The sequence below is a fragment of the Antechinus flavipes genome, chromosome 1 (genome assembly GCF_016432865.1).
Source record: "Antechinus flavipes isolate AdamAnt ecotype Samford, QLD, Australia chromosome 1, AdamAnt_v2, whole genome shotgun sequence".
Classification (NCBI taxonomy): domain Eukaryota; kingdom Metazoa; phylum Chordata; class Mammalia; order Dasyuromorphia; family Dasyuridae; genus Antechinus; species Antechinus flavipes.
Window position 1 is genome coordinate 653,044,034 of NC_067398.1, and position 27,604 is coordinate 653,071,637.

Below are 27,604 nucleotides of genomic sequence, written 5' to 3' on the forward strand. Positions count from 1 at the left end.
CTCAAACCAGGCTGACCCTGGTGGGTTGGAGCTGTTGCTGCAGCTGGGGTTGAAGACAAAGCATGTCAACAGGACTACTTGGGTGCTGGTCCCTTCCCCATCCTGTCTGCCTCTGCCTGGGGAGGCTGGCAATCCAGCTCTAAAGGTGTTGCTTAGCAACCAGCTGGAAAGGGAAGGAGTTGGGGCGGTGACTGAAAATTGGCAAAATAAAACTCCAATGTTTCCTTTTAATACACATTTGTATTAACAAGGGAAGGAGGCAGCACCATTGGGGGCATCTGCACGGCTGCCCCCATACCCCCAACAGCACCAAGGACACCAAAGGCCAGAGGAGAGCTGGAGTGAGGGGCGCTTTGTGGGTAAAGGCTGGGTCTGGGCCTTTGAGTTACGTGAGCCCTTCCCCCTATCCATCTGGAGAATCTCTCCCTTAGACCCACAGTAGACCCTCCTGAAGGCCAGTTCCTACTAGGCCAGACCTGAGTTGGGGAGGAGGAAATGAGTAAGTGAACTGGGAGTCAGGGAGGACTGGGTAGGGGAGGGGGCTCTTGGATCACCATCATTCCCAAACCCCGCCTATCAATCTGTCCAGGGGCTGGCCTGCCCTTGCCACTGACCCACTCTGGGCAGTGAGAGGCCATCTGAAGGGTCCAGTGCTTCACTAAAGTTAGGGTCATAGCACCAAAGGTCTGGAGGGTTTTTTTTTTTTTTAACCCTGTAAAAAGTTCATTACTGAGTAGCTCAGGACCCACCCACACCTGGACAGGAAGAGCTATAATCTCTGGAACCCACAGTGAAGGAGAAGTGGGAACTGGGGACCAGGGGCCATTGAGGAAACCATGACCTTTTCTGTGCCAAGCTAGGAGGGAGGAGCCGGGGCCCTTGGGATAGAGGGACCCAGACACCAGGAGGTTAAGCTTGCGTTAGTGACAAAGTACATCAGTGAATCACTGGCTTCCACAGCCACAGGCATGGAAGATAAATAGTTTTCTCAGCCACAGCACCATGATGTCTGTCCATCCATCCATCCATCCATCTCTTCTGGGGATGGCTCTGGCTTGCTCTCCCCTAGTGTCTCTGCTTTGCCGCCCCCCCAACATTTGTATCCAGGGGTGGCTCTGCTTTCCTTGCCCCCTTTAAGTTCAACCGCTGAAGCAGACAGGGCCCAGCTCAAATCCAAACTTTTGATTTGTCTGCCCGAAGTCCGACGCAGCCACATCCCTGAGGGGCAGCTGGCCCACCTTGGACGACCGGAGCTCCAGGACTGTCTGAGAGTGGCCCTTCCGGAGCTGTGGGACAGGGATCAGAGAGTTAGAGCTGGAAGTGACCTGAGAGGCCCTGCCCAAAATCCCAAAGTCCCATAACTAGTAAGGGACAGAACTGGGTTTTGAACCTAAGTCCTCTGACTGTATGTACACAAAAACTCATAACTGAATTGGGGAAATGTATACATTGGATGGGAAACCAAGAGAAATGTAGAAAGGATCTCATGGATCGCCATCATTCCCACCCCCACTGAAGGGAAGGAGTGTGTATGTTTGTGAGTATATGAGTTCATCATTCCCTCACCCTTCTCTAGTCCCATAACCCATGGTCCTTTTGTTCCCAGTCCCTTATTCTTCCCTCCTCTCCCCTATGGAATCCCCATCCCCCTCTCTCCAGACTCCCTCCCAAGAGCCCTGCCTCTCCAGCCCCTCACCCTGCATCCATCGTGGTGGGCCTGGATGACATCTGAGGTGCGGTTGTGGGACAGTTCTTCCCCATCGGCCCCCAGGAATCGCAGGGAGCGACTGTAGTCACCCTCTCTCTCATCTAGCCACGCCACAGAATTCTGGCAGATGTAGGTGAAGCTCTGTCGAGCACTAGCACTCAATAGTTTCAAGAAGGTCAGCTGCACAACACGGACTGCATTGCCATCTGAGTCCACATAGGAGAACTGGGGGCCAGGGCATCAAATGTCATTCATTGGAATCCCCTGGTCCTGCTTCTTGCTAATCCACATCTGGCTGCACAGCTGGGACTCCCTTCCCAAGCCCCCCATCCTCAGCCTTAACTCCCTTCTTTATCCCAGGCCCCAACCCTCCTCCAGTCTGGTCTCCATGCCCAGCTCTGTCCTACGCACTGAAACTTATTCCCTACCTCCACTCCTACCTTTGCCCATCCCCAGCCTGGACCTTTCCCCCGCTCCTTTCTTCCTTACCTTCTTTCCTCTTTTAAATGTGCTATACCAGTTCCCCGGCTTCTCCCTAGACCAGGCAGCCAGCTTTACCTAAGGTTAAAGTGAGATGATCGATTGAGGAAGGTCACATGCAATCTTTTGCCATTGCCCCTGCCCTCCAAGTCCCCTGTAGTCTGATCCACGAGGGAAGCTGGAAAGACTGATGGCATAGGGAGGGGAGTGTGGCGAAAGCCATAAACCCCTTCTACCATCCCAGGCAACAATCCTTAGATCCCCATGAGCTCCGATTAGAGTTTGAGATCCCCATGAGCTCCGATTAGAGTTTGAGATCCCCATGCCTGGAGATTTTGAATAACCAGTGACTAGGGTAGTCTGAACACCTGAGCTCCCACTGACCAGGAACTCCTGAAGTCATTGACTTGGGTCAAGGTTCCTAGAGAATAGCCTATTTTTTTCCCCAAGAAATTCTAAGGAGCTAATATGAAGGTCAAGTAGAGCCAGTAGGAGCCCTTTGTCAGCATTTATCACATCAAACCAAGTCAGAGAGGAAACGGCCTCGAGAATTAGGACCAACAAAATAGTTTCCCAAAGCCCATGAGGAGGGGAAGGGGAATGAAAAGAGAGGAAGGAGAGAGAGTGAAGGAATAAAAAAGTGAATAAAAAAGAGGAGAGGAAAGCAAAGATGGAAAAAGAGGGAAGAGAGGTGAGGAAAGGTGAAGGGAAGGAAGGAGAGAGAAGGAAAAGGAAGGGAGGAGAGCAGAGGGGAGGGAAGGAGAAGGAAGGGAAGAGTAACAGAATGGAGAAGAGGGAAAGGGAGGGGAGGGAAAGAGAAAAGAGGGGCAGAGAGGAGGAAAGAGGGGAGGGGAAAAGAGAGGGAAGGAGCATCCCAAGACTTCCACTTACTGCTTCAAACTTCTTATCAGGAAAGATGCACGTCTCTCCTCCTGCTGTGAAGTTACAGAAAACTCTAAAAGCATCTCTTGAGCATCCTTGGTTGGGATCAATCCAATATTCCCCTGAAAGAGAAACCAGAGCAAGAGTCGGGGCTTTGAGGTATCAGTCACTGGTATCCACTACCCACTCCCATCCTTCAGGCTAGGCTGGGCCCTCCCTGCTCCTGGCACTCTGCTCCTTTCCCTCTGGCATTGGACATCAAGCTGAAAACCCTCCGGGTCTTCTTACCATCAGGCAAGTGGGGATGGCTCCGGCCAAGCTCCTTACACACCAGGCCGGGGCTCTCCTGGGTCCCCCGAGGACTTCTCAGCTGATCTATTTCACTCTTCAGGGAGCTGAGGGAGGCGTACACCTCCTCCAGGCCACTCTCACTAGGCCCAGGGACTCCCTCAGCTGAGCGCCGCTGCCGGGACCCCCCCAGGGGCAGGAGTTCCCCCACCTCTGCTGGGGAGCCCTAGGAGGGTGGAGACAGAGATGGCAAATGGAGAGAAACTGAGACTGAAGAGACAAATGGGGAGGAAGACTGAGAAAGACTCTACAGACTCAAGAGTAGAGACAGAGGAAGGAACAAGTAGAGAAATGAATTTGGAGAGAACATGACAAATGGAAAAGAGACAGAAATCCGGATAAAGAAACACGCTGATCAAGATGGAGAAAAAGGGAGGGGTGAGGGAGATTTAGGAACAAGTACAATAGGTCCTGGACTCAGACACACAGGCAGACACAGCGCTGACTTGGAGGATCTGTGGAACTCAGGGGTTCCTTTCTCTTCCTTCAATAGGTTTGGGTCAGGTGCACACACACCTCCCTCCCCCATAAAGGACCTTTTGGGGGTGGGGCAAGTAAGCCAGGATCCTTGGCAATATGGGAGGCTCCATTTCCACTTCCATATCTCAGGTTCCCAACCTCAGATCTGAGCCCTCATCCCTTCAACCTACTTTGTATAGGTGACTCACCGGGGGTCCGGGGGGTCCTGGGGCTCCTGTGTCTCCCCGGGGGCCAATGGATCCCTGTGGAGAAGAGTGGCTTAGGAGCCAAGAAAGACTGCTTCCAGTGACTGAATCCTCCCCCATCTTTCTACTTCCCATTTGAGAGGAAGGGCAGGCTCCTGTCTGGGGAAAAGGACTTCCTCTACATTGCTGGAGTCTCCTGTGGACTCTGGCTATCTTCTAAGTTTGGACTGCTCTCTAAAGTTAAGGGGCTTATGATGAATGGGGGATGCTAATACTTACTGGTGACCCTTTTGATCCTTTCTGCCCTAACGGACCCTGTGAGAGAAGGGAAGAGAGATGAAGGATTGTCTCCAGCCAAACTTAATCTAAGTGTTACCTCCACTTTCAAATATCCCTGCATATTTCTCCCCATACTCACCGCCAAACCTGGGGACCCACGGGGTCCTAGAGGGCCTATAGGGCCTCGGAGACCCTTATGGGAGAGAGATTGAGAACATCAGAGTTAACGATTAAGATTCTATTTTTGAATATTATCTATGGCTTCCCCCTTCCCTTACCCCATTCCACTATTCTCTACCAGAAAACAGGGCCCTTGCTCTCTTATGGGTCCTCCAGACACAATATTCCCTGTATTCTCATAATTCTTAGGGACAGACCCTCCTCCATGCCCATCCCCACTCCTCAGAACAGATCTTTTCCCAACCACCTTAAATAAATACATTTTACCCTTTTCCCCCAAACCCAGAGATAGTCCCTCCCCCACCCAAAAGTGCTGACTCAACAGGGACACTCACAGGTTCTCCTTTAGGGCCTGGAGTGCCTTGTACCCCTGGGACTCCTTGGTCTCCCTTCTCACCAGGCTCTCCAGGGGGACCAATAAGGCCAATTAACCCAATATGACCCTAGAGAGAAGAAGATTAGGAGTGAATCTCAGGGCCAGGAAAAGAAGGAAGCTTCTCCCAGAGACCCAAGGTGAGATTCCTGGGGGAAAGAGGAGACACTTTCACCAGGGCCTGAGTGAGAGAGGGCAGTGGATGGGGGATGAAAGTGATTGGTCCTTCTCCTCCCAACAGCTGAGAAAGACAGAGAAAGACCAAAAGAGAGAGAAAGAGATAGGGGAGGGAGGGGGAGAGAGAGAGAGAGAGAGAGAGAGAGAGAGAGAGAGAGAGAGAGAGACAAGAGAGACAGAGAAAGAGAGAGACAGACAGAGACAGACAGACAGACAGACAGACAGACAGACAAACAGACACAGAGAGAGACAGACAGACCGATAGAGAAAGAGAGGGAAAGATTAGGGAAGGCACTGAAAGGGGAACCATGGGTGCTATTACCTTCTCCCCCTTGATGCCAGAATCTCCCTTAAGGCCAGGGAGACCACTGGGCCCCTGTAGAGAGAAAGGTGGGTCAGTGTCTTGTGATTACATTCTTTGGGGCAAAAGCATGTTTGTTTCTTGAGCCAGAGCTGGGATGGGGTGAGGGGTGAGGTTAGGGTGGAGCTTCCAGGGCTGCCCAGAAAGGGGGGAGTTCAGACACCCTTCCTCAACACTCTTGTGGTTCCAAATCTCATTACTGAGGACGGTCAGTATGACACTCAGTGTACATGATCAATCAATATAACTGGTTGGCAGAGGCCATGAGTGTCAATGGGACTAGCAGGGATAGGATAGGATGAAAACAGGGGCTTACCAGCGGCCCAGGTGGACCCAGTTGTCCAGGAGGGCCAAGAAGACCTGGCTCACCCTAAAAATCCAAAAGTGGTACAAAGTATGAGCCCCTGAATAAGGAGTAAGGAGTGTGTGTATGGGGTGCTGGTCTCTGTCTAACTTCCCAATGTGGAATCCTTTCCTTCCTCTCCCACTTGGGGACATCATCTTTGTCCAATAAAGGAAGATCCAAACCCCTGATATAGGAGCTTTCTTAACTATCCGCTGTGAGTGCTCAACCAGCCATTCCACCCCCGGGCCCATACAAAGAAAGGAATGAGAGCCTCCCCACTCCTACCCCCTCCCCTACCAATGGGAACTGCAGTCTTTCTGTCCTCCTATAGCCCCTTTCCCCAGACTCACCGAGGGTCCAGGAATCCCTGGGAGGCCCTCAGCCCCAAGTCGACCAGGAGGGCCCCTTGGACCCACTGGGCCTGTCCTTCCAGGGGGGCCATCAGGACCAGGCTGACCCTAGGAGGAGGGAATTCACAGGATCAGTCAGTCATACATTTATTAATTGTTCCTATCTTCCAAACACTGCATAAAGAAGTGACTTTGGTTCCTTCTACCAGGGGACTTAGGAGGTAGGGCCTCCAGTCTGAGAGCTAGTGGTCCTCAAACTTTTTAAATAGGGGGCCAGTTCACTGTCCCTCAGACTGTTGGAGGCCGGACTATAGTAAAAACAAAAACTTTGTTTTGTGGGCCTTTAAATAAAAAAACTACATAGCCCTGGGTGAGGGGGATCAATGTCCTCAGCTGCCGCATCTGACCTGCAGGCCATAGTTTGAGGACCCCAGCCTAAAAGATGACTATAATCAGTGCATGATTCCAAGAATTCAGGGTGTGAAGGAAGGACTTTTTTGAGGGGGAAACTGACAGAGATTGGGAGGGACTTACCTTGGCCCCCTTCTCTCCTTCTCTGCCCTCTTGACCCATCCGGCCAACAGGTCCCTAGAAAAAGAAACAATGTGGAAGGCTGAGTAACTATTTCTAAAAATCTATTTTTTTTTCAATGAAAAAAGTATTAATTTTCTCTCCTTCCCACTCCTCCCACCCCCAACTGAACTAATTAGAAAAGAAAACTGTCATAACAAGAATGCAAAATATAGCAAAGTAAATTCCCACACTACCATGTACAAAATGTGTCTTTCATTTTGCACCTTGAATTCATCACTTCTCTGATGATAACTACTTATTAGGGAGACTGAAGGGAAAATTTCTGTTCAGAGAAGGGTCAGCCTGGATGAGCCTATGGTAATCTTTGACGCTGAGTGATTTAGTGTTGGCTCTGTAGGGGAGCATGGGAGGCAGACTGGTACAGGGACAGCCTTAGGCCAAAGGCAATTATAGGGGGTCACTTACTCTTTTCCCAGGAGGCCCTGGAGGTCCAGGTTCTCCAGAGGCACCAGGAGGACCCTGCAGAGAGATCTCTAGTCAGGAGAGAGAATTCTCCATATCCAGTTGCTTCCCTAACTACTTCTCTTTCTCCACGCCTGAGGATCCATCAACCATATGTGCCCTCTGCCCAACAATGCCTATCTTCAGGCATTTTCTCCTACTATTAATCCCCTATGCCTGGGATGTTCTCTCTCCTCCATTCTGACCAATGACCTCCCTGACTTCCTTTAAGTCCCAACTTCCACAGTAAGCCTTCCCTAACACCTTTAATTCCAATGCTTTCCCTCTTTTAATCATTCCATATTTATTCTCTTACACTCTCTCTCTCTCTTTATATATACACATACATATACATATATATAATATATATATTTGTTTGCATGTTGTCTCCCCCTTTTTACTGTAAACTCTTTGAGTGGCAGATGCCACTTTTTGTATACCCAGTTCTTAGAACAGTGCTTGGCAAATACATACACATAAACACACATGTATTTGTATACATGTATATAGTTATATCTCTATATCTTGCTTAATATATGTAATAAAATATGTATGTATATTTACATGCATTTATTTATATATTCTGCTTAATATGTGTATATATGCATATTTCTATATATCCTGCTTATATATATTACATATATTTATTTGCATATTTCTATATATTCTGCTTAATGTGTGAATATTTATATGCATATTTCTATATATCCTGCTTAATGGGTATATATTGAATTGCACTAGGATCATGGTTTAGAACTGGGAAGGAATTAGTCCAATTCTTAGTTTACTGATGAAGAAATTGAGATTCAATAACTTGCTCAACATCACATAGAAGTGGTAGAAGTGAAACTACAATCAGTGTCTCCAATCCAGGGCTCTTCCCACCATACCATACTGTTCCACCTCCTGCCCTCCATGACTGAACTGTGGGGAATTGTTCCTGCCCTTGTCTCAGAAACACCTCCTGTTCCAGGCTTTCTAGGCTTCTTCTTATGAACCCTGCCATATGTTCTTCCCTCACTCTCAGACCCGCTCTATCCTCACTACTCACTGGCTCCTCACCTCCTTCATTTCCTAAGATCTAAATCCCCACCCTCATTCATCAATCCCTAGTATCCTTCAACCTCTGACCTTCAATCCCTCGCAGCTCATGGATTCTCCCCAGGTTTATCTAAATCTCCCCAACTTTCTTCCCATCAATCCCACTCCCAGGCTTAGCCTCTCACTCACCGGAGCCCCGACATCCCCGTGGTCCCCTTTCACTCCCTGGACACCTTCTTTGCCCTGGGGAAGGATACAGACAGAGTAGGAGGCTGTGATGACAGATAAAAGCTGGTGCATTCACAAGTAGACTCTAACACTGACAATGAGGTGGAACTGGATGAAGAAAGGAGGGTTGCTGGGTGGTGGAGAGAAGTATAGATTCCAACCCAGTTAAGTCTGAGGAGGAAGAGCAAGGAAAACATAGGAGGAGAATCTGAGCAGAAGGACCCGGAAGAGGGGTAAGGGTCATACTCACAGCAACACCAGGGTCTCCAGGGGGACCAGGGTCTCCGGGGAATCCTGTGGGACCCTGTAATCCCAAGAATAGGAGATCACAGACTGCCCGCTTCCTACCGGCATATCACTGAGAGCTAAATACTTGTCTTTCCTGAGGGTGTATTTTGGAGAGACTTAGCAGGGGGTCTGGAACTCTAAGAGTATGGGGGTCACTGGGACCAAGTCCCCATAAACATTCTGCGTCAGAAACCCCTCATCCAAACACAGGTGTCTATTGGGCATTAGAACCAGAGCTCCTGCCCTTTCATTCATTCTCTCATCATTCAATTCAAGCAGTTTTTTCATTCACTCAGACATTTATTCACTCATCCATTCGTTCACTTACTCATCTATTCACTCATTTACTCATTCACTGTCCATACTCATTCATGCATTCACTCACTCCTTTCATTCACTCTTTCACGCATTTACTCATTAAGTGTTTTACTCATTCATTTCACACACAGATACCTCCTGAGTGTTCAAGACTGTGCTGATGGAAGCTGAAGATATATAAACCTTGATTGTCCTTGAGGGGATTAGTCTAGGGGGCTCCTTAAATAGAGGGGGAGTTACTGAAAATGATGAAGAACAAAGCTTCAATAGTAGCAGAGTTGTGTTTTGGGGTGGGATATGAGACCTGAGAGAGATCTTCCAATTAGCCCTCCCTTACACTTGCCCTCAAGCCCCCAAACTCACCAGACTCCCTTTGGCTCCATCTTCACCAGGAGGTCCTTTCTTCCCTGGAGGCCCTGCAGCCCCTGTTGGTCCTGAGTCACCCTTTTCACCAAACTCTCCCTTGGGTCCCTTTATAGAGATAGTGATCAGGGGTTAATGTGATTTGGGACTACCAAGAGCATAAGGGATCATTGGTAATTGAGAATGTTCAAGGTATCCGGGATATTTGTATGGCTTGGTATCACACAGAAGGATCAGTGGTCACCATGGCCTAAGGGTCAGGAGTCAGCATGGCCTGGGACTCCAAGTAGTCAAAGATTAAACAGATTAAAAAGATTCAACAAAGATTAAACTCTCTGGGAACTGGGCTGGGAACAATACCATTGGGCTCAAGTATTGGGGGAATAGGAATGGAAGAAACTAAAGGTAAGAAGCTAAGACACTTACCACGGGGCCAGGCTTGCCTGGGGGCCCAGGGTCCCCCACTTCCCCAGTTTCACCCTGAAGAAAAAATTAGTATGAGACAAAAAGGGAAAGGGAAAGGGGAATGGGAAACAGTATGGGTTGTAACCAGGGTCCTTTACTTCCCCAGGTTCCCTTTGAAGAAAAGATGAATATGAGAGACAAAAAGGGAAAGGGGAATGGGACAGTATGGATTGAAAAGGCCTAAAAACAACCCACTTCCCCAGAGAAGAATTGAAATAAGACCTTATCCAAGGCCTTGTTTCCACACCTGCCAGCCCCTTCCCTTTTCACTTACTTTTTCTCCAACAGCCCCTGGTTGACCAATGCCTCCAGGCAGCCCTGGAGATCCCTAGAGGGAATGGGGGAGAGATAGAAAGAAATCTGATTTTTAGGAATATTTCCACAAACTAGGAATATATAGGAGCTGTGAGGCTTTGTCTTTTTTAATGATAATCTCCCCTGCTTCAGAGATCACCTATTCCTTCTCCCACTCTATGGAGTCTATAGGCACAAATTCACTTACCTCTGACCCACTAGGGCCCTGAGGTCCTCGGGGACCTGGAGCACCATGAGGACCCTACAAAGAAATGGGGAGTGGGGACAGTCAAAGAGCCCCAGAGAAGAATATCTCCAAGGTACTACAGTGATTTCTAAATCACTCCCCAAGTAACCCAGAACCCCCACCACAAAGAAATTCCCAAATAATCCTTGTGATTCACTGACTCTCATATTGAGGATGGAACAGTACAAATGAATGGCTCGTGCTTTGGTAGCATACATACCATGGAGCCCACATCTCCGACCTCTCCCTTCTCTCCAGGTGGTCCTGGCATCCCCTGGCAAAGGAGGACATTACAGTTGGGGTGAGAACTTCAACCAAAAAGAGAAAATCCCTCTGGAATGGGTGGAACCCACCCCCTGCTGTGCAAGTATACTCACCTGTAGGCCAGGGGGACCAATGCCTCCTGGGAAGCCCCTCACACCATCATCTCCCTTCTGCCCAAAGAGGCCTGGTGGACCCCGACGTCCTCGTTCCCCATCCGCACCCTACAAGGGAATCCGGATCCAGAGTTGGCAGTCAGGAGTCAGAATTGGGGGTTAGAATTCAGAAAGCATTAATCAGAGTTGGCAAGGGGATGACAACAAAGTTGAGGCACATGATCCTCCCTGCTCAAACCCTGCAGCTGGGATGGGACAGGAAGATACTCACTGGAAGCCCTGGGTGTCCGACAGGACCTTGGATCCCTGTTGGCCCAGGGGGACCCTGAAGAGACAAAGAATCAGAAATGTATGGAGGTAGGGAGAACTTTATCACAGATTCAGGATGTGGGGCCCAGAACAAGGAAATTCTTCTATCTCTCCCACCTGGGATCCTCTGGATCAATATCCTCCCTCTCATTTCCCCTCTCCCATTCACCGCCTCCTTAGACCCTGCCATCACATAAAGTCTCCCCAGCCCAACTCACCGGCTCCCCTTTGTCACCTTTGCTTCCCTTGTGGCCTGGGGCACCCATTTCCCCCTAGAAAAAAGAAAATCTGAAATGGAATCCTACCCCCAGCCCAGCCTACCACCTCCTCTTTTCCTCCCCTCCAATGCCCTTTCTCTCTTCCTCTTCCTCCTCACCTTATCTCCATCTTCCCCAACCGGCCCTGTAGCTCCAGCTGGTCCTAGGGGGCCTGGAGGCCCTGGGATTCCGTCTTTCCCTGTGGGACCAGGGGGTCCACGCTCCCCCTAAGAAGGGAGGATATCACCAGGGGCTCTGAGTGAGCCACATGCCCCCTGCTTCCCAATGGGATAATAGGTTGAGAAAAAAATGATCTCAAATCCTCAGGATATATGGAGGAACCATGAGGAAATTAAAGCAGACAAATAAAGGAGGAGGGATTTGGGAAGAATGAATGGAAAGCTTAAAGGGTTAATTGTCTATGAAAGCTTATATAGTATTGAAGGCCTGAAAGGCCAGGGGAGGTCTAGGTTATTGGGATTATTGTTTTCATTACTTACTGCTGCTCCTGTCTCTCCAGCAGGACCAAGAGGCCCTTGTCCACCCCCTTGACCAGGCAACCCAATGCCCCCAGCAGGGCCCACAGGACCTCGTTCTCCGGGGGGACCCTGCAGAAGATGGGAGAGGGGCAGAGGAGTCCAGTTGGGTTAGTTTCCCAATCCTCCAACTCCAACCCTCAAGAGTACCCAGACCAAGGCTATACTTACATTGGCACCAATAGGGCCAGGGGGACCCTGGGCCCCCTTCAGGCCAGTTGTTCCCTTGGGAGAAGAAAGGAGATTTGAGATTATACAAAGTAAGATTTCTCCAGTCATTCTTCATGTGAGATATTCCCTCCCACACCTTCCCTCTCTTCTATACCAACTTTGCAAATCAAGATTCAGCTGAAGCTTTATCCTTATTATATTTTTCCTATGTTCTGCTGAGATGTCTCTTGCCAAGGCCTCAAAGCACTTAGAACCTTCACCCCTTGGCTGGTTGGATCCCATGTAATCTTTTGTCTCTTTTTAAGTGAATGATCCCCTTTCTCCAAATCCCTTTTCCCACAGCACCCTGAGGACAAGTGTGGAATCTGTGCCTTCTGTTTCTCCTTCTATTTCTCTTAGAAGGTGAGCTCCCTGAGGGGAAGAATCTAAGTCTGCTTCTTTCCTGCTATCCCCCAACCCCAGACACTAAGGGCAGGGCCTGGGTCTGTCTCCTCCAGACTGTAAGCTCCCAGAGGGCAGCTCCTAAATCTGCTCCTTCTGTTTCTCCCCCCTTCCGCCTGCCCCCCCACTTCTTCCTATCCCCTCCCCCCCCTGAATGTGCCCTCTGGGCACACAGGTGACAGAATGAAAGAAGGATGCTGATACTCACTGTGTCTCCAGGGGCTCCTCGAGGGCCTGGGAAGCCTCGGGGACCAGGGGGGCCATCCTTCCCAGGGAGACCAGCTGGTCCAGGGTCCCCCTGTCACAGCATGGGGCAGAAACATTATATCCCAGCTGCTGAGAGGAACTGTGGCCCATATACCCACACTTTCCCCACAATGAGGGCTATGATCTATTCTAAATTCCCCTTCCCAACAATTGAGGGATTGAGATTTACCCCTGAGGGATTCAAGAGGGGATTCTGGGCCTCAGGGGGTGTCTTACCTGAGCTCCTTCTTTTCCCAGAAGTCCTGGAAGCCCTTGTTCTCCAGGGGGCCCAGGAGGGCCTGGATGGCCCCTTTCACCTAGTGGCCCTGTTTCACCAGTCTTCCCCTAAGGAAAAAAATGGGAAGGACCTATTTGAGAGCCTGGAGAGTGGGAAATGGGAGAAAGGTGACCCTCAGATTCTAGCCACCCAGAATTGGCGTTCTGACATATCAGTAGGAGCTGAGTGTCAGGGGAGGATTAACAATCTTGAACCCCCCAAAATCTGCCCCAATCACATCTGACCCTTTCCCTAGTTCATGTATCCAGAGCCTCCCAAAGCTTTCATGAAATCTATTGGGATCAATCTGACCTGTGGGCCAATGACACCAGCTGGTCCTGGGGGACCTGTCTGTCCCTGGAAACCCTGGGGAAGAAAGAAGAATAAACATAAGATATAGTTCTAATGGAGTGAATAATAATAACAATAACGACAATAAACCAATTTCCTCCCAGCCAATCACAGAAAGAAGTAATAATAATAACAGCAACAATAATGACAGCTAGCATTTCTATAGTCCTTTAAGGCTTGCAAAGTACTTTACAAATATTATCATTTGATCCTCAAAATGATCTTGGGAGATAGGTGCTATTGTAATTCCCATTTAACAAGTGGGAAAACTGAGACTGGGAAGGAGGTAGTACAAGTATTATTATTTTTCCTTTACAAATGAGGAAACTGGAACTTAGAAACAAATGAGTTGTGCCAGGTTGTAAAATTAATCAGCAGCAGAAGTGAGGATGGAACCCAAGTTTCCTGCCTCCAAACCTAGTGTCTTTTTCCATGACACTTAGCTAGAGGAACCAGGAAAAAACGACTTGAGGAGGCCATGGGGGAGAGCTAGTGGAAGAGTAGGCATGAGAAAAGGGTGGCCTTGGGAAAATATGGGTAGAATTTGGAGGAAAGGAGATGGGGGAGGGAGAAAGGACATGAAAAAGAATGGAGAAGAATTCTGGGGAAAAAGTTTGGGAGGACATTGAGAAAGAGTTGGGTGGAAACACAAGGGAGTGGACAAGACATAAATGAGATGGAAGAGGGTTTAGGAAGTGGGGAAAAAACAAGACCTGAAGGAGTCTGAGGAAGAAGAGTTGGAGGTAACATGAGGAAGGAGAGAGAGGGACATGGACAGGTCTGGACAACTCTTACCAACTCTCCCCGCTGCCCAGGGTGACCAGGTCTTCCTTCCTTCCCTGCAGGGCCCTGGAGAAAGATTTTCAGGGTAATAAGGGAGAGGAGACATGCAACATTAAGCCCCTGTCCCTCCCCCAATCTTTACACCTCCTCCACTTCCCAGAACAGAGAAACTTACTGGGGGTCCTTTTGGCCCAGGAAATCCAGGGGGTCCCTTTAGACCCGGCAATCCCTGGAATACAAGAGAGTAGTTAAGGAGACCCTCCTTTCTCTGCCTGGACACTCTAATGCATCTCCACCCAGGACTTAGCTTTTCCCAGCCTCCATTCCCAGAAGTCTACAACTCCAGAACCTGCCCAGCATGCCCCCAGCTTCTTCCCTGTGTCCCTACCACTGACCTTTTCTCCAGGAAACCCTGCAGAACCATCATGGCCCACATCTCCCTAGGACAGAAAAAAAGAAGCTCAACTCAGAAAGTGACTGAGGTGGGGATGCTGGGAGGATCTGGAAGATCACAATTCAGATGGGTACTGGATGAGGACTTGGACCCAAGACATGCACCCACTCCCATCAGGAGGTTTAGGAGGATTTCACTAGCAGGCAGGGGTTGTAAGGAAGGGGAAAGGAAGGGTCTTTCTGCCTTCTCCCATACCTTGGGGCCCGGCTTTCCTGTGGGACCATTCTGTCCCCTCTCTCCACGAGCTCCCTAAGAAGAGAAAGCAATGAGATAGAGATAGTAGGAGGGAGAAAAACAAGATAAGCAGTCTAAATCCTTTCCCTTCCATTCTTCTCTCTACTTGTCCACTTCTCACCCATTCTTCCCACTCATGAGTTCCACTCAAAGGAAGAAGCAAGAGTCTGGGTGATGGATTGGTGGTTGTTATCCTTTGTTTTCAAAGAGCACCAAAATGACATTACTATGTTATAGTCAAGTTACAGTGTGTCTGACTGTGGCTGATCAGACCAACACGAGCATCAGAATGCCACAAGTTGGACACAAATAATCTATTTGAACATTCGGGGTGGCTTCTCTAATTTTGCCCATTTCATGTTTCCTTTGGGCTCATTCAATTCTGCTTTGCTCATAGAGCACGCCACACTCTCTGCAGGTGCGCCAGACTGGGCCATCCTATGTTAGTGATGGGAAGTAGAAGAAATGACTACTCACTGGTGGTCCCCGTTCTCCTTCCTGTCCTGGCTGACCAGCCTTCCCCTGAGAGACAGAGAAACAACAAAATCAAGGTCACATCAGCACAGCAGGACAAGAGAAACACGGCTCCAACAGATGGAGTGAAGGGAGTGGCGGGGAAGAGGTCCCAGTCCCCACCTCTCACCTGCACACACTTTCCCACCCCGATGCACTCAATCATCATCTCTCTCCCTGCTGTTTGCTTACCCGTTTCCCTTTCTCTCCAGGCAGACCCAGCGGCCCTGGAAACCCAATGGATCCCTGAATGGGGGGAAGCAGAGGAGAAATGGGGGGATGGGGCAGCAGGGAGCTGAGGGTAGGAGGAAGATGCTGCCAACATTTACTTTTTTATTGCCAGGGAATGTCCTTCCCTGTCCTCTCTGCCCATTCTTCCCTCTCTAAGGCCTAGTTTCACCACCTCCTCCATGTTCCCCTGTGGCTCATTGGCATTCCTCCCTCCTCTGAAAGGCCATATGCCTTGTGCTTATAATGGCCCAGGGACTCACAGCTGGAAGTAACCTCAGAGACTATCTCGTCTAATTCATATCACACTGAGAATTACCGCCGGCTATATGTTCCCCAAACTGTCAGCCAGTATTGTCAGGTGTATTTCCTAATCTGTTCTTAGTGGTGGTTGTTTTTTTCTCTATTACAAGGTAAGACTCACTATGGGATGGGGACAGAAGAAGTGCACATAATACATAAATATATAAATGAGAGGGATGTAAAATAAAAAAGTAAATGAGGACTTTAACTCCTGATGGAAAATACTATCCACATCTAGAGAAAGAACTATGGAGTCAGAATGCAGATTGAAGTATACTATTTTCACTTTTTAATTTTTTTCTTTGTCATGGTTTTTCTCTTTTGTTCTGATTCTTCTTTCACCACATGACTAATGTGAAAATAGATTTAGTATGATGGCACATGGATAATCTATATCAAATTGATTGCCATCCAATTCTAATAGACTCAGGATGGAAAATGCCATCTGAACTCAGAAGGAGAACTATAAAGACTGAATGTGGATCGAAGCTTAATATTTTCCGTTTTTGTTTGCTTTTTTTCTTGAGCCCCTCCCTCCACTTTTAGTCTGATTTTTCTTGCACAACATGACAAATATGAAATATGTTTAAAAGAATTGTACATATTTAACTTCTATCAGATTGTTTGCTATTTTGGGGAGGGGCTAAAGGAGAGAGGGAGAAAAACTACATGTATCTGCAAAATAAAATACTATTGAAAATTTTTCTAAAATGTCATCTTGGGGAGAGGTGAGAGGAGGAAGGGAGAAACAAACAGAAATCAAAATCTTATAAAAGTAAATGTCAAAAACTAATAATTTTTTTAATCAAAAAAGACTTTTAAAATACCCTCAAACAGCTTCCATATGATTACCTTCAGTGATAGGCAGATCACTACCTACTCCCAGTCCCCAATTCTCCATCAACTACCCCAGGCAACCCATCACATTTCAGAATAGTTCTAATTGTCAAGAAGCCTTTTTAAAAAATCAAAAAAGAAGACATTCAAAAATAACCTCCAACCAGTTTCCATATGATTACCTTCAGTAATAGGCAGATCACTACCTATTCCTAGTCCCCAATTTCCTATCAACTACCCCAGGCAGCCCATCACACTTCAGAATAGTTCTAATTGTCAAGAAGCTTTTCCTTACATTAAGCTGAGCTCTCTGCAGCTTCCACCTCCTGCTCCCGGTGGGTAGCTCTGCGGTCAAGCTGAATCTAGTTAACTCCTCTAAATACTTGAAGAGAATGCTTGGATTCTCCCAAGTCTTTTTTCCCTCAGGTCAAACCTTTATCATCTTGGCTTATCTTGGCTGTCCTCTGGCTCACTAATACCTTTGAGGGCACAGAATATCTAACCCTTATATGGCCAGGAAGCTTAGACTCTCACCAGCCCTTGGTATTTAGTCTCCAAAGAAACTAAATAAACTCATTTATTTATAATAATAGGATTTGTGGCCTCCTGCCCTCCTCCATCCCCTTACCTTAGGACCCTGACGGCCTGGATAACCTGGGAGGCCTGGGATACCAAGCTTGCCCTGCCGAGAGAAAAGATAGCAAAGGTTAGAGAAATCGGCCCTTAGAGACCAGGCCAGATCAAGCAGCAGCTAGATATGGTCAGCGGTGAGAGGGTCGGGGATCAATACCACAGACATACAAAAGGACGAAGCAATGCTGAGGAGGAATCTGAGAGGGCGCTGTCTTTTCATACCTTCTCCCCAGCTGGACCTGGGGGTCCCTCCTCACCCAGCAATCCTGCCTGACCCTTCAACCCCTCGGGCCCATCCTCTCCTCTTGGGCCCAGAGGTCCAGGGTCACCCTGGAACAGAGAATCCCCTTGTTAACTCAGCTCCTCTTGCTTCCTTTTCCTCACTCCCACCACCCTTCTCTATTTACCCCTCACCCCTTAATCTTACTCGATCTCCTTTTAGACCTGCGTCACCCTTAAAGCCTGGGAAGCCATCTTCTCCCTGGATTGGGGGAGAGCACAAAAGTTAAAAATGGGGATTTGGGGGACAGGCACAGAAAGGGCCTCAGTTGACTGAGGAAAAAACGTTGGTATCCTATGTTCCCTCTTACCTTCTCGCCTTTCTCCCCCTTTAGGCCTCGGTTTCCAGATGTGCCCTGTAGAGATAAAGCCTGTGCTCAGATACCCTCCTTAGGGCAAATATATGGGTCGGGGGTCTCGCAACCCACTCTACCTTTGCTTTGGAGAAAGCTTCACTACCCACTGGGATCTTAGCCAGATTGTCAATCCCTAACAAGTATTAATAGATAGCCCTTCCTATTTAATCCCTGTGTCCATTCATAGGCAGTAAAATGCAGGTTAAACCAATACTGAAGGCAAGCCCGAGGCGACTTGGGACTGAGAGCCTTTTTGGCTCTGGATGGCTAAGTCTCTATCTGGGCCCTAGAGCCACATGGGTATGTGGGGCAGGGGGCAGTTGACTGGTGGTACCCAGACAGTCTGCCTCTAGGCCCCTTCTGCCCTTTTGGAGAGAGACTCAGTTCCTCCCTCCCTCCTGGGAGCCTAACATTCCATGCCAGCCCTTTGTCTCCCTTAGGAAGCCCCTGGAACATTCTTGGGTCACACAATATGTGACTCTGTACTCTGGCTACAATGTGACTCTGTGCTGGGCTACAATATGACTTTGTGCCCCAGCTTGCAGTCCACACCCTGACCAGCCAGGCCTTGACCTTCTCCCCGAACACCAAGGGTCCACACTGAATCGTTCTGTCGTTGGGCTGTCCCGAGAACACAGTCCCTATGGATTTCCCACATAAGGGTCCTGCCCACTGTGCCTGCAGATCGTGCGTATTACATACCTTTACTCCTCGCTGCCCGGGGTACCCTGTGGGGCCTATGGGCCCTTCTGGACCCTGGGGATTGGACCAAGGTCAGCATTCAAATTAACCCTTCCGTACCTCCCCAAACCCCCAGACCTCCAAGTTTCTCTGCTCAATGGTCTTCCGGCCTACCACCCCCAACTCCTCAGTCCATGACTCCCCAGTCCTGGAGGTTAACCCCTCTTCTCAGCATACTCACCTGGGCCCCTTTCTTGCCTGTGGGGCCCTCATGGCCGGGGTGACCCTGTGGGGGGCACACACCTGGGAAGGTCAGGAGTCAGCCAGCTATCCAAAGCCTAGAAGTTCCCCAAATTCCTTCCCAATCCCAAATTTTAGCCCTTATTCCCAAACACCAGAGGTGTTTCTATTAATCCCTTAGTACCACCCCCTCCCCATCACTGGAGCACTCTCATTCCTACATACACTCCCCTTCCCCATGACTACAGTGCTCACCGGTGGGCCTTCAGCTCCTGGAAGACCTGGAATTCCTGGCTTTCCTGAGGGTCCCTAGAGGAAGAGGATGAGAAGAGAAGAAATCACAGAGTTTGAAATTCTGGGGAATTCCCCAGCCCAGTAACATTGCTCTTGGAAGAGTAGTACATGAAGGGCAATCCACATTTACTGAGGTTCAGAGGTGTTACAGCGAAGTACGAGTGGTGTCCACTGTGTGTCAGCCATTGAGCTATGTGCTTGATCTGGGAGGTAGGTGTTATTATTATACCCATTTTACAGATGAAGAAACTGAGGGAAATAGAGTGAAAAACCTTGCCTAAGGTCACACTGCTAGTAAGTATCTAAGGCCAGATTTTTAACCCTTTCCTGATTTTTCACACTTTTTTTGCTCATGGCACAATATTTGTGGCCATGAAGAATTGAGACACACTGAATATCTCATTTAGCGACTCTGGGATCTGCACTTGTACCCAGACATTTTCCCTTCCATATGAAGAGCTATTTAAGTTGAGTGCTTTGTGATTTCAAGGTAGCTGATGGGAGTATGTAGGTAACTGACAAGTTTTGTTTAATTCACAAATGCTTCCTATAGCTTGTGTGCCAGAGGAATGAGATTTATGAGAAAGAAAATTATTTATAAATATTCTTTTATCTGCAATAACAACATCTGGCATCTGATGGTATACTCTTTGTATACCATACACCAGTGGTGTAGAGCCAGGTGCTACTCTCAAACAGGTCTGTCCTGCCAAAAGGAAGATGCAAGGGAGGTCTGAGGATGGGAAGAAAGCATTTAACCAGGGTCTACTGCCCCGATCCTGAGCACAGGAAGAAGAGAGGATCGTTTACTCACCTTGTCCCCTGGTGCCCCAATTGGTCCCTGTGGCCCAGGGAGACCCTGAAAGAGACAGGTAGAAAGTGTGAGAAGGGGGAGCAGGAAGAGGAAAAGAGCCAGAGGAAGATTCATAAGCTTGGAACCCTGCCACATACCTGGGACCCTGGATTTCCTTGCTGACCTGGAGGACCTGGCTCTCCAGGGATGCCCTGGGGAGAAAGGGGCAGGAGAAGATTAAAGATGATGGAATCATTAAAACTGAGTAGGGTCAGTGAGGTTGGAGGTCAGAGAGGATGAGGGAGGTCAGAGAGGATGAGGGTCAGTGAGTAGATCTGGGTAGGCTCTGAGGGAGAAATAAATTCTTACCACATTTCCTTTGGCACCCGGGGGTCCATCTATCCCCACCACACCCTGAGGAGAAAGGGGTGGAAAAGTGAGACACGATATAGTCACACAAAGAAGGAGATACAGAATTTCAGAGAGAGTTAAAAAAAAAGACAGGGAGATTTCTTACTGGTTGTCCTGGGGAGCCTGGGGAGCCTCTTGAGCCAATAAGCCCCCGGGGTCCCTGGAAGAGACAGAAGGTGCTCTCACCATTCCTGTTAGCTCAGTTATGATCATCTCCACTTAGATTCAAGTGCAACACACACACACACACACACACATACACACACACACACATGGCAGTCAATGGCAGAAGGCAGCAGAGGGAGATTGAGGTGGGGACTGAGAATCCTGACATTGCTCTAGAAAGCTAAGATCATAGAGTCATGGATTTGGAGCCTGAAAAGGCCTTAGCAATTGTCCAGTCCCTCTTCTTTCCCAATACAGTGGGTATGGGGCAATGTGTTTCAGGGGTCAGATACTTACTGGCTCCCCAGCTTGGCCCCTGGGTCCTGGAGGCCCTTCTGAGCCCTAGAAGTAATTTTTTAAAATCAATAAATAGATGAATGAATGAATAAATAAGTAAATAGATTAGCAGGTAAAATGGATGGAAGGATGAATAGATGAATGAATGCATAAATAAATAATAAATAAACCTAAGAAGAAGGGAAGTGGTACCTGGAGGAAAACTTTCCCTTCTACATACATAGAATCCCACTCCTTGCATGCAGGTTATAACTCCAAGGCATGAGTCTTGTCTGACTAACAATAAACCATCCCTTCCAGCCTGCCCTCAATCAAGCCATCTCACCTGGATGTCTCTCTCCCCGATCTTACCTTCTTACCATCCTCGCCAGGGGGCCCTGGCTGCCCAACATGGCCAACATCTCCCTGGAGAAGGAAGAGAGAGTGAGCACAGGAGGCACATCAAAAGGAAAATAATTTTCCAGGGGAAAGGACAGTTTGGAGACACTCACCCTTTGGCCTTTCTCTCCTGGCAGCCCTGGTAGGCCATCGAAACCTCGGTCACCCTGTCAGAGAGATATGAGTTGAGCTTTGAACTCTGGGACACTCCACACTGCCATGTTTCTGTGGCTGCCAAATTCCCATCACCCACCTTAGGTCCAGTATCCCCTGGGAGGCCCCTTGGTCCATCTGCTCCAGAACGACCCTATAGTCCAGGATAGAGAGAGGGGACAGAAAGGTGAGAAGACATGGCTCTCCTCCTCATACCCTTAGCTACCTTCCTGTCACACTGGGGAATTTGTGGAGCAAGAGGGAGGAATGGCTGCAGAGGACTCTCTGCCCTGAGAGACCAGCTTCTCAACCAGAACTGCTCGGCTTCCATCTCACTGCTATGAGCAGATAAAGATGAAGCAGGAGATTCTTGGAGTGCAGAACTGCAGGTCCCTGATCTTCCTTTTTGTCATATTACATTTCCACAAAAATAAATGGCAATGTCATTAGAAGGTCAATGGAAGTTCTAAGTCATTTACCTGTTTTCCTTCTTTTCCAGAGGGCCCAGGTAAACCCTGTAGACCTCTAGGACCCTGTAGGAATAACAGAATGAGAACAGAGGTAAGAAAATCCTATGATGTCTCAGCTTTGACCCTAATCCCTGGGAGAATGAAGAAGGAGGTTCATAAAAAGTCACTTCCTTCAGTCCTTCCTTCAAACTATCTCAATCCTGTATCCTGACCCATGGAAAAGATCCCTCTCATCCTGGTCATCATTGATCGGATACCAATACCCCACAAAAACTCACCTGTGGCCCTGCTATCCCTGGTTCTCCTTTCAGACCTGGATACCCAGGGAGACCCTGGACAGGTACAAGAGTTAAAAGAGTCATTGAACCAAAAAATGGGAACAAAAGTTTTGGCAATTGTCAATGCTGTAAAATTACCCATGCATATAACTTGTAAATAAAAAGCTATAATAATAATAATAATAATAAAATAAAAAAAAGTCATTGAACAGAAAGAACTGAAACACCTAAGAGTGACACAGGAACTGATCCTCCTCATTCATTTCCTTCCCTCCTCTGTAACCCTCCACCACACCCTCAATACCTCTCCCCATCCCAAATTACAGGTACTGCCTCCAACTCACCAAGGGTCCAGCTCGACCTGTAAGCCCGATAGGGCCAGGAGGGCCTTGCATGGAGAGCTGGAAAATTGGAGGGAACTATTAATACATCCCCAAGATCTTTTTCATGATCCTTACAGACATCAGGTCACTCTTCCCCAGAGAGTAGAGAGAAATACCATCCAAAGTCCCTCCTGAGCCTCCCCACCCAAGGCTATAAGGAGATGCAAAAGAGACATGCTTCCATTAGACCATGATAGACCCAACAGCCTTTCCATCACCATGTCACCCCGCTACTTTCTCCAGTCACATCCTACCTATAACTCCTATGAATGCCTAATTATTTACCTATAACTTCCCCATCCCACTCAATTAAACTAAATTAGTTAATTCAATTTTAAGGCCATTCATTTAACCTAGTTTACTTTCTATGTTCTCTCCAGGAGCTCTACAAAAGCTTCCTTATCTCTTATGGAAGCCCTTGAGTCCTTATTCCTCCCATAAGTCTCATTACCCATGTAGGCTCTCACCTGGGTTTGCTGTAGCACTGCCTGTGCCTGTGCCTGTTGGAAGGAGCTTGGGGGACCCTTGAGGAACTCACCCCCAAAGTGGAACTGGGGAGATAGAAATGGTGAGTAAGAAAGGGACCAAAAAGAGACAACTGTCCTCCAAATCCATAGGTTAAAGCCCACTTATAAACACATATATGAAAGGGAGAAGGGGAGAGGAAATAAGGAAGCCCAAGGAGGGACAACCTATTCATAGATCTCTTCATGACCATATCAGTGTTTGAGAATAGAGTGAACCACATCTCTCAGATTGGCTAAGATGACGGGAAAAGATAAAGAGAAATATTGGAGGGGATGTGGGAAAACTGGGACATTAATACATTGTTGGTGGAGTTGTGAATTGATCCAACCATTCTGGAGAGCAATTTGGAAGTGTGCCCAAAGGGTTATAAAATTGTTCATTCCTGGGTCTGTATCCCAAAGAGATCATAAAAAAGGGAAAAATACCCACGTGGACAAAAATGTTTATAGTAGCCTTTTTTGGACTTTTGGCAAGGAATGAAAACTGAGTGGATGCCCATTAACTGGGGAATGGCTAAATAAGTTATGCTATATGAATATAATGGAATATTATTGTTCTATCAGAAACAATCAGTAGGATGGTTTCAGGAAGGCCTGGAGAGACTTGCATGAAGTGCTGCTAAGTGAAGCAAGTAGAAACCAGAGAACATTGTACAAGATTATGTGATGATCAGCTGTGATGGACTTGGCTCTTTTCAATAGTGAGGTTATTCAGGCCAATTCCAAAGACTTGTGATAGAGAGAGCCATCTGCATCCAGAGAGAGGATTATAGGGACTGAATGTGGATCACATGATATTTTCACCTTTTTTTGTTGTTTGCTTACTTTTTTCTGTCTCAATTTTTTTCCTTTTTGATCTGATTTTTCTTGTGCAGCATAATAAATGTAGAAATATGTTTAGAAGAATTGGATTACTTACTGTCCAGGGAAGGGCGTGAGAAAAATTTGGAACATAAGGTTTTGCAAGGTTGAATGTTAAAAACTATCTTTGAGTATATTTTGAAAATAAAAAGCTATGATTTTAAAAAGAGAAATAGGGTGAAACTGGCAAGTAGAGAGACAATCTACCAAAGATCAGGATTGTCTTCTTCTGTACATACATTTGAGGAGAAAGGCTATGGAGGGCCATCTCTACATAAATAAGGTCTCCCAGACACAGAAAGGAGAAAGCTAGGTAGAACCACAAAGGAACATCCCCTCACCTAAAATTGATCAGAGCCCCACAACCAGTAGGGAAAAAGGAAGAATTGCACAGGAAAGGAAGAATTCTCCTCTAAAGCTTAGATTCCTTCCCACACCCACATATATTAGGGAGCTCCTGTGTATTTTCAAAAGACACCCCCTCTACTATTAGAGCCCCTTCTTGTCCCATTCCCCTTCCAAACTCACAGGCATCATTATCACAGTCCCTGGGAGGCCTCGGATACCATCCACTCCAGGGAGACCAGGACGACCAGCAGGACCCTGGCAAAGGAGAGGAGATGAAAAGCCATGTCTGTTCAAAAAGATTCACACAGAGTCAGGGACATACAGAGAGCTCCAGATAGAATGGGTTGGAGACTACAAAAAGAGAAAAGGATCAAACAGAAACTAGGACTAACATTGAAGAGAGCTTAGAGATCACCTAGGTCAGCCTCTTCATTTTAAAGATGAGAAATATGGGGTTTAATAAACAAATGACTTGTCCAAGACCACACAGGTACTAAGTAGCAGAAAGATACTTCAGATTGAAGCCTTCTAATTCCCTGAGTCAGGGCTTCTTCCCAGATTCATTCCCCTTTGGCATGAGGGATTCCAAATTTCCACCTCCCCCAATCTCCCCCAATCCCCCCAAACCTTATCATTCCCTCCATTCTTGGACTCCTTACCCTTTCCCCTGGGTCCCCAGGGAAGCCAGGTGGACCAGGAGGACCTGAAGGGCCAACTATTCCCTGTGGGAAGAGAAAAGCAGGAGTCAAAATGGAAGAGATGTCTGGGGTTGGGACTGATCCCAGTGATTTCCATAATGACTTCCTTACAGATATCCCTCACTGATCATCCCTCACTGACTTCCATCACAGATGCCTTTTTAAATATATATATTTCTACCTATGCTAAGTGAAGTGAGTAGAGCCAGGAGAACATTGTACACAGCAACCGCAAGATTATATGATGATCAATTCTGATGGACGTGACTCTTTTCCACAATGAGGTAATTCAGGCCAATTCCTATGGTCTTGTGACAGAGAGAGCCATCTGTACCCAGAGAGAGGACTGTGGGGGCTGAATGTGGATCACAACATAATATTTTCACTTTTTAAATTTTTAGTTGCTTGTTTTTTGTTTTCTTTCTCATTTTTTCCTTTTTGATTTGGTTTTTCTTGGGCAGAATGATATTTGTGGAAATATGTATAGAAGAATTGCATGTTTAACCTATATTGGATTACTTGCCATCTAGGGAAGGGGGTGGGAGGAAGGAAGAGAAAAAATTTTGGAACACAAACTTTTGCAAGAGTGAATGTTGAAAATTATCTATGCATGTGTTTTGAGAATAAAAAGCTTTAATAATAAATAAATTGATTAATTTTTAAAAATATTTCTATTTTTGAAACTCTCTCCCTCCTGACATATCTTCCCCTACCATTGAAAAGGAAAGAAATAAGAAACCCATCGCACATATTAAAGTCAGACAAAACCTTTTTTCATCTGACCCTTTTAGACCCTTCCCTACTTCCTCTCCTCTATTTGAGTCCCATAACTGTCCCCCTTCAGTAACTCTTCACCAGCTATTTCTACAATGACCAATGTCTCCCTTTCAAGTCCTACCTCCCACTGAACCTCAATGATTTCCTACAGTCTTCAATCATTGCCCCCACTCAACTCTACTGACTTCCAATTCAAAGACACCCCCCCCCAACTTCTTCTCTAGCCTCCTCTCTGGCTATGTGGTTCTGAGAGGAATGAAAAGTCAATCTGAAGGTGTTTATTAAAGCTCATTCTGGGAAGATGGGATAACCAAAAGGAAAGGGAGAGAGGAAAAGGTTTGGTTATTAATGCTCACCAAAGGCCCTGGAAGTCCTGGGTATCCTTCAAACTGCTGGCCCTGCCAGAAAAACACAACTATAACCCCACAGGTTATATGACAGCATCCCTCCCCCACATCCCTACAGGGAAGGGGGCATCCAATACTCCAAACCCATTTGGTGTTTACTATCTTCCACTCACCAGTTCAATCACTGCTGGCTCTCCTTTCTGACCTTTTTCACCAGCATTCTAGGATGCAGTGGAAGGGGAAGAGAAGGCAATACAGAGAATCAGAATCCCTTTCAAACCTCAATCAGCCCTTCTTCCACTTTAAATAAAGTATCAACCCTTTGGTACTATCATACTGCTCCCCGTTAGGGATCCTGTGTCCTAGGCCCTCAACCTTTCCAGAGCATCTTCTCCAGATGTCCCCCAAAGACCCATCACTTAGAATTTTTCAGTCCTAGAAGCAGCTCCACCCAAAGAAAGAACACTGGGAAATGAATATAAACTTATTGCATTTTGTTTTTCTTCCCGAGTTATTTATACCTTCTGAATCCAATTCTCCCTGTGCAACAACAAAACTGTTCAGTTCTGCATACACATATTGTATCTAGGATATACTGTAACCTATTCAACATGTAAAGGACTGCTTGCCATCTGGGGAAGGGGGTGGAGGGAGGGAGGGGAAAAATCGGAACAGAAGTGAATGCAAGGGATAATGCTGTAAAAAATTACCCTGGCCTGGGTTCTAATAATAAAAAGTTATTAAAAAAAAAAAAAGAATTTTTCAGTCCTCTAAAATTTTCCATTTTTGGAAAACCTCCCCAGAGTTCCAAATACTTCTAGAGCCTTTCATTTTCCCCAAATTCCCAATTCTGCCATAGTTTCCTATTCCTCAGGAGTCATTTCATCCTTCAGAAATGTCATCTACTCAGACCCCTCATGCTACTCAGAGGCTATGTCCCAGCATCTATCATCCCTCCAGAGTCTCCTATTCCTCAGAGCCTATTTTCCTAGAGCCCTGTATCATTCCTGAGTCTCTTATTGCCCAGAAACCTCCCCAAACTCACAGGAAATATATAGATCTGGGACTCTGGTCCACGCTCAGCTGGTCCATAGATGGATTTCATACTGTAGTTTCCCCACTCTTCATCTTTTCCCTCTCTTGGCTCAGGGAGCTCCTGTGTATCTTCAAAAGACACTGACTCAATTCCAGGGTCCTGGGAAGAAGCCACAAGGGTTAGGAGAAACAAGCACATCATTCATCCTGCTGAGCCCAAATAATCACCTTCCACTCCTCTTCCTCCCTCCTCCACTCCTGCCCCACAATTCCTATCAGCCCCCCAGATCTCCCTTCCAGACCTGATCTTACCTTATAGGTGGTGACATTGAGACCGATGGCCACTGTGGATGCATTGACTGTGACATTTGGAGGGACAGTTGGGGCCACAGGCTCTGGCTCAGGGAGGAGAGTCAGAGTCTCTATCTCAGCAATGTAAGTGATGTTCTGAGAAA

The 27,604-nt window shown here is 47.3% G+C and overlaps 1 protein-coding gene across 1 annotated transcript in view; it reads right to left on the minus strand.

Moving 5' to 3' along the window:
• Positions 1–207: 207 nt before the first annotated feature.
• The window catches only part of COL5A3 (collagen type V alpha 3 chain), a 35,886-nt gene continuing 8,489 nt past the window's right edge, over positions 208–27,604 (minus strand). Inside the window, exons 7-67 of the mRNA XM_051971472.1 lie at positions 27,462–27,596; positions 27,160–27,309; positions 26,288–26,335; positions 26,124–26,165; positions 24,952–25,014; positions 24,473–24,547; positions 23,024–23,107; positions 22,518–22,574; positions 22,174–22,227; positions 21,905–21,958; positions 21,526–21,579; positions 21,386–21,439; positions 21,246–21,299; positions 20,895–20,939; positions 20,539–20,592; positions 20,391–20,435; positions 20,180–20,233; positions 20,043–20,087; positions 19,190–19,243; positions 18,936–18,980; positions 18,716–18,769; positions 17,969–18,013; positions 17,806–17,859; positions 17,601–17,708; positions 17,374–17,427; positions 15,570–15,623; positions 15,342–15,386; positions 14,826–14,879; positions 14,572–14,616; positions 14,352–14,405; positions 14,189–14,242; positions 13,355–13,408; positions 13,003–13,110; positions 12,728–12,817; positions 12,079–12,132; positions 11,872–11,979; positions 11,491–11,598; positions 11,333–11,386; positions 11,077–11,130; positions 10,806–10,913; positions 10,649–10,702; positions 10,390–10,443; positions 10,162–10,215; positions 9,849–9,902; positions 9,423–9,530; positions 8,704–8,757; positions 8,415–8,468; positions 7,149–7,202; positions 6,684–6,737; positions 6,150–6,257; positions 5,770–5,823; positions 5,415–5,468; positions 4,878–4,985; positions 4,502–4,555; positions 4,363–4,398; positions 4,087–4,140; positions 3,359–3,584; positions 3,080–3,192; positions 2,198–2,266; positions 1,697–1,933; positions 208–1,286 (exon numbers count right to left, since the gene is read on the minus strand). Coding sequence (XP_051827432.1) covers positions 1,140–1,286; positions 1,697–1,933; positions 2,198–2,266; positions 3,080–3,192; positions 3,359–3,584; positions 4,087–4,140; positions 4,363–4,398; positions 4,502–4,555; positions 4,878–4,985; positions 5,415–5,468; positions 5,770–5,823; positions 6,150–6,257; positions 6,684–6,737; positions 7,149–7,202; positions 8,415–8,468; positions 8,704–8,757; positions 9,423–9,530; positions 9,849–9,902; positions 10,162–10,215; positions 10,390–10,443; positions 10,649–10,702; positions 10,806–10,913; positions 11,077–11,130; positions 11,333–11,386; positions 11,491–11,598; positions 11,872–11,979; positions 12,079–12,132; positions 12,728–12,817; positions 13,003–13,110; positions 13,355–13,408; positions 14,189–14,242; positions 14,352–14,405; positions 14,572–14,616; positions 14,826–14,879; positions 15,342–15,386; positions 15,570–15,623; positions 17,374–17,427; positions 17,601–17,708; positions 17,806–17,859; positions 17,969–18,013; positions 18,716–18,769; positions 18,936–18,980; positions 19,190–19,243; positions 20,043–20,087; positions 20,180–20,233; positions 20,391–20,435; positions 20,539–20,592; positions 20,895–20,939; positions 21,246–21,299; positions 21,386–21,439; positions 21,526–21,579; positions 21,905–21,958; positions 22,174–22,227; positions 22,518–22,574; positions 23,024–23,107; positions 24,473–24,547; positions 24,952–25,014; positions 26,124–26,165; positions 26,288–26,335; positions 27,160–27,309; positions 27,462–27,596 — 4,425 coding nt within the window. The 3' untranslated portion in view covers positions 208–1,139. The remainder of the gene's footprint in view (positions 1,287–1,696; positions 1,934–2,197; positions 2,267–3,079; positions 3,193–3,358; positions 3,585–4,086; positions 4,141–4,362; positions 4,399–4,501; positions 4,556–4,877; positions 4,986–5,414; positions 5,469–5,769; positions 5,824–6,149; positions 6,258–6,683; positions 6,738–7,148; positions 7,203–8,414; positions 8,469–8,703; positions 8,758–9,422; positions 9,531–9,848; positions 9,903–10,161; positions 10,216–10,389; positions 10,444–10,648; positions 10,703–10,805; positions 10,914–11,076; positions 11,131–11,332; positions 11,387–11,490; positions 11,599–11,871; positions 11,980–12,078; positions 12,133–12,727; positions 12,818–13,002; positions 13,111–13,354; positions 13,409–14,188; positions 14,243–14,351; positions 14,406–14,571; positions 14,617–14,825; positions 14,880–15,341; positions 15,387–15,569; positions 15,624–17,373; positions 17,428–17,600; positions 17,709–17,805; positions 17,860–17,968; positions 18,014–18,715; positions 18,770–18,935; positions 18,981–19,189; positions 19,244–20,042; positions 20,088–20,179; positions 20,234–20,390; positions 20,436–20,538; positions 20,593–20,894; positions 20,940–21,245; positions 21,300–21,385; positions 21,440–21,525; positions 21,580–21,904; positions 21,959–22,173; positions 22,228–22,517; positions 22,575–23,023; positions 23,108–24,472; positions 24,548–24,951; positions 25,015–26,123; positions 26,166–26,287; positions 26,336–27,159; positions 27,310–27,461; positions 27,597–27,604) is intronic.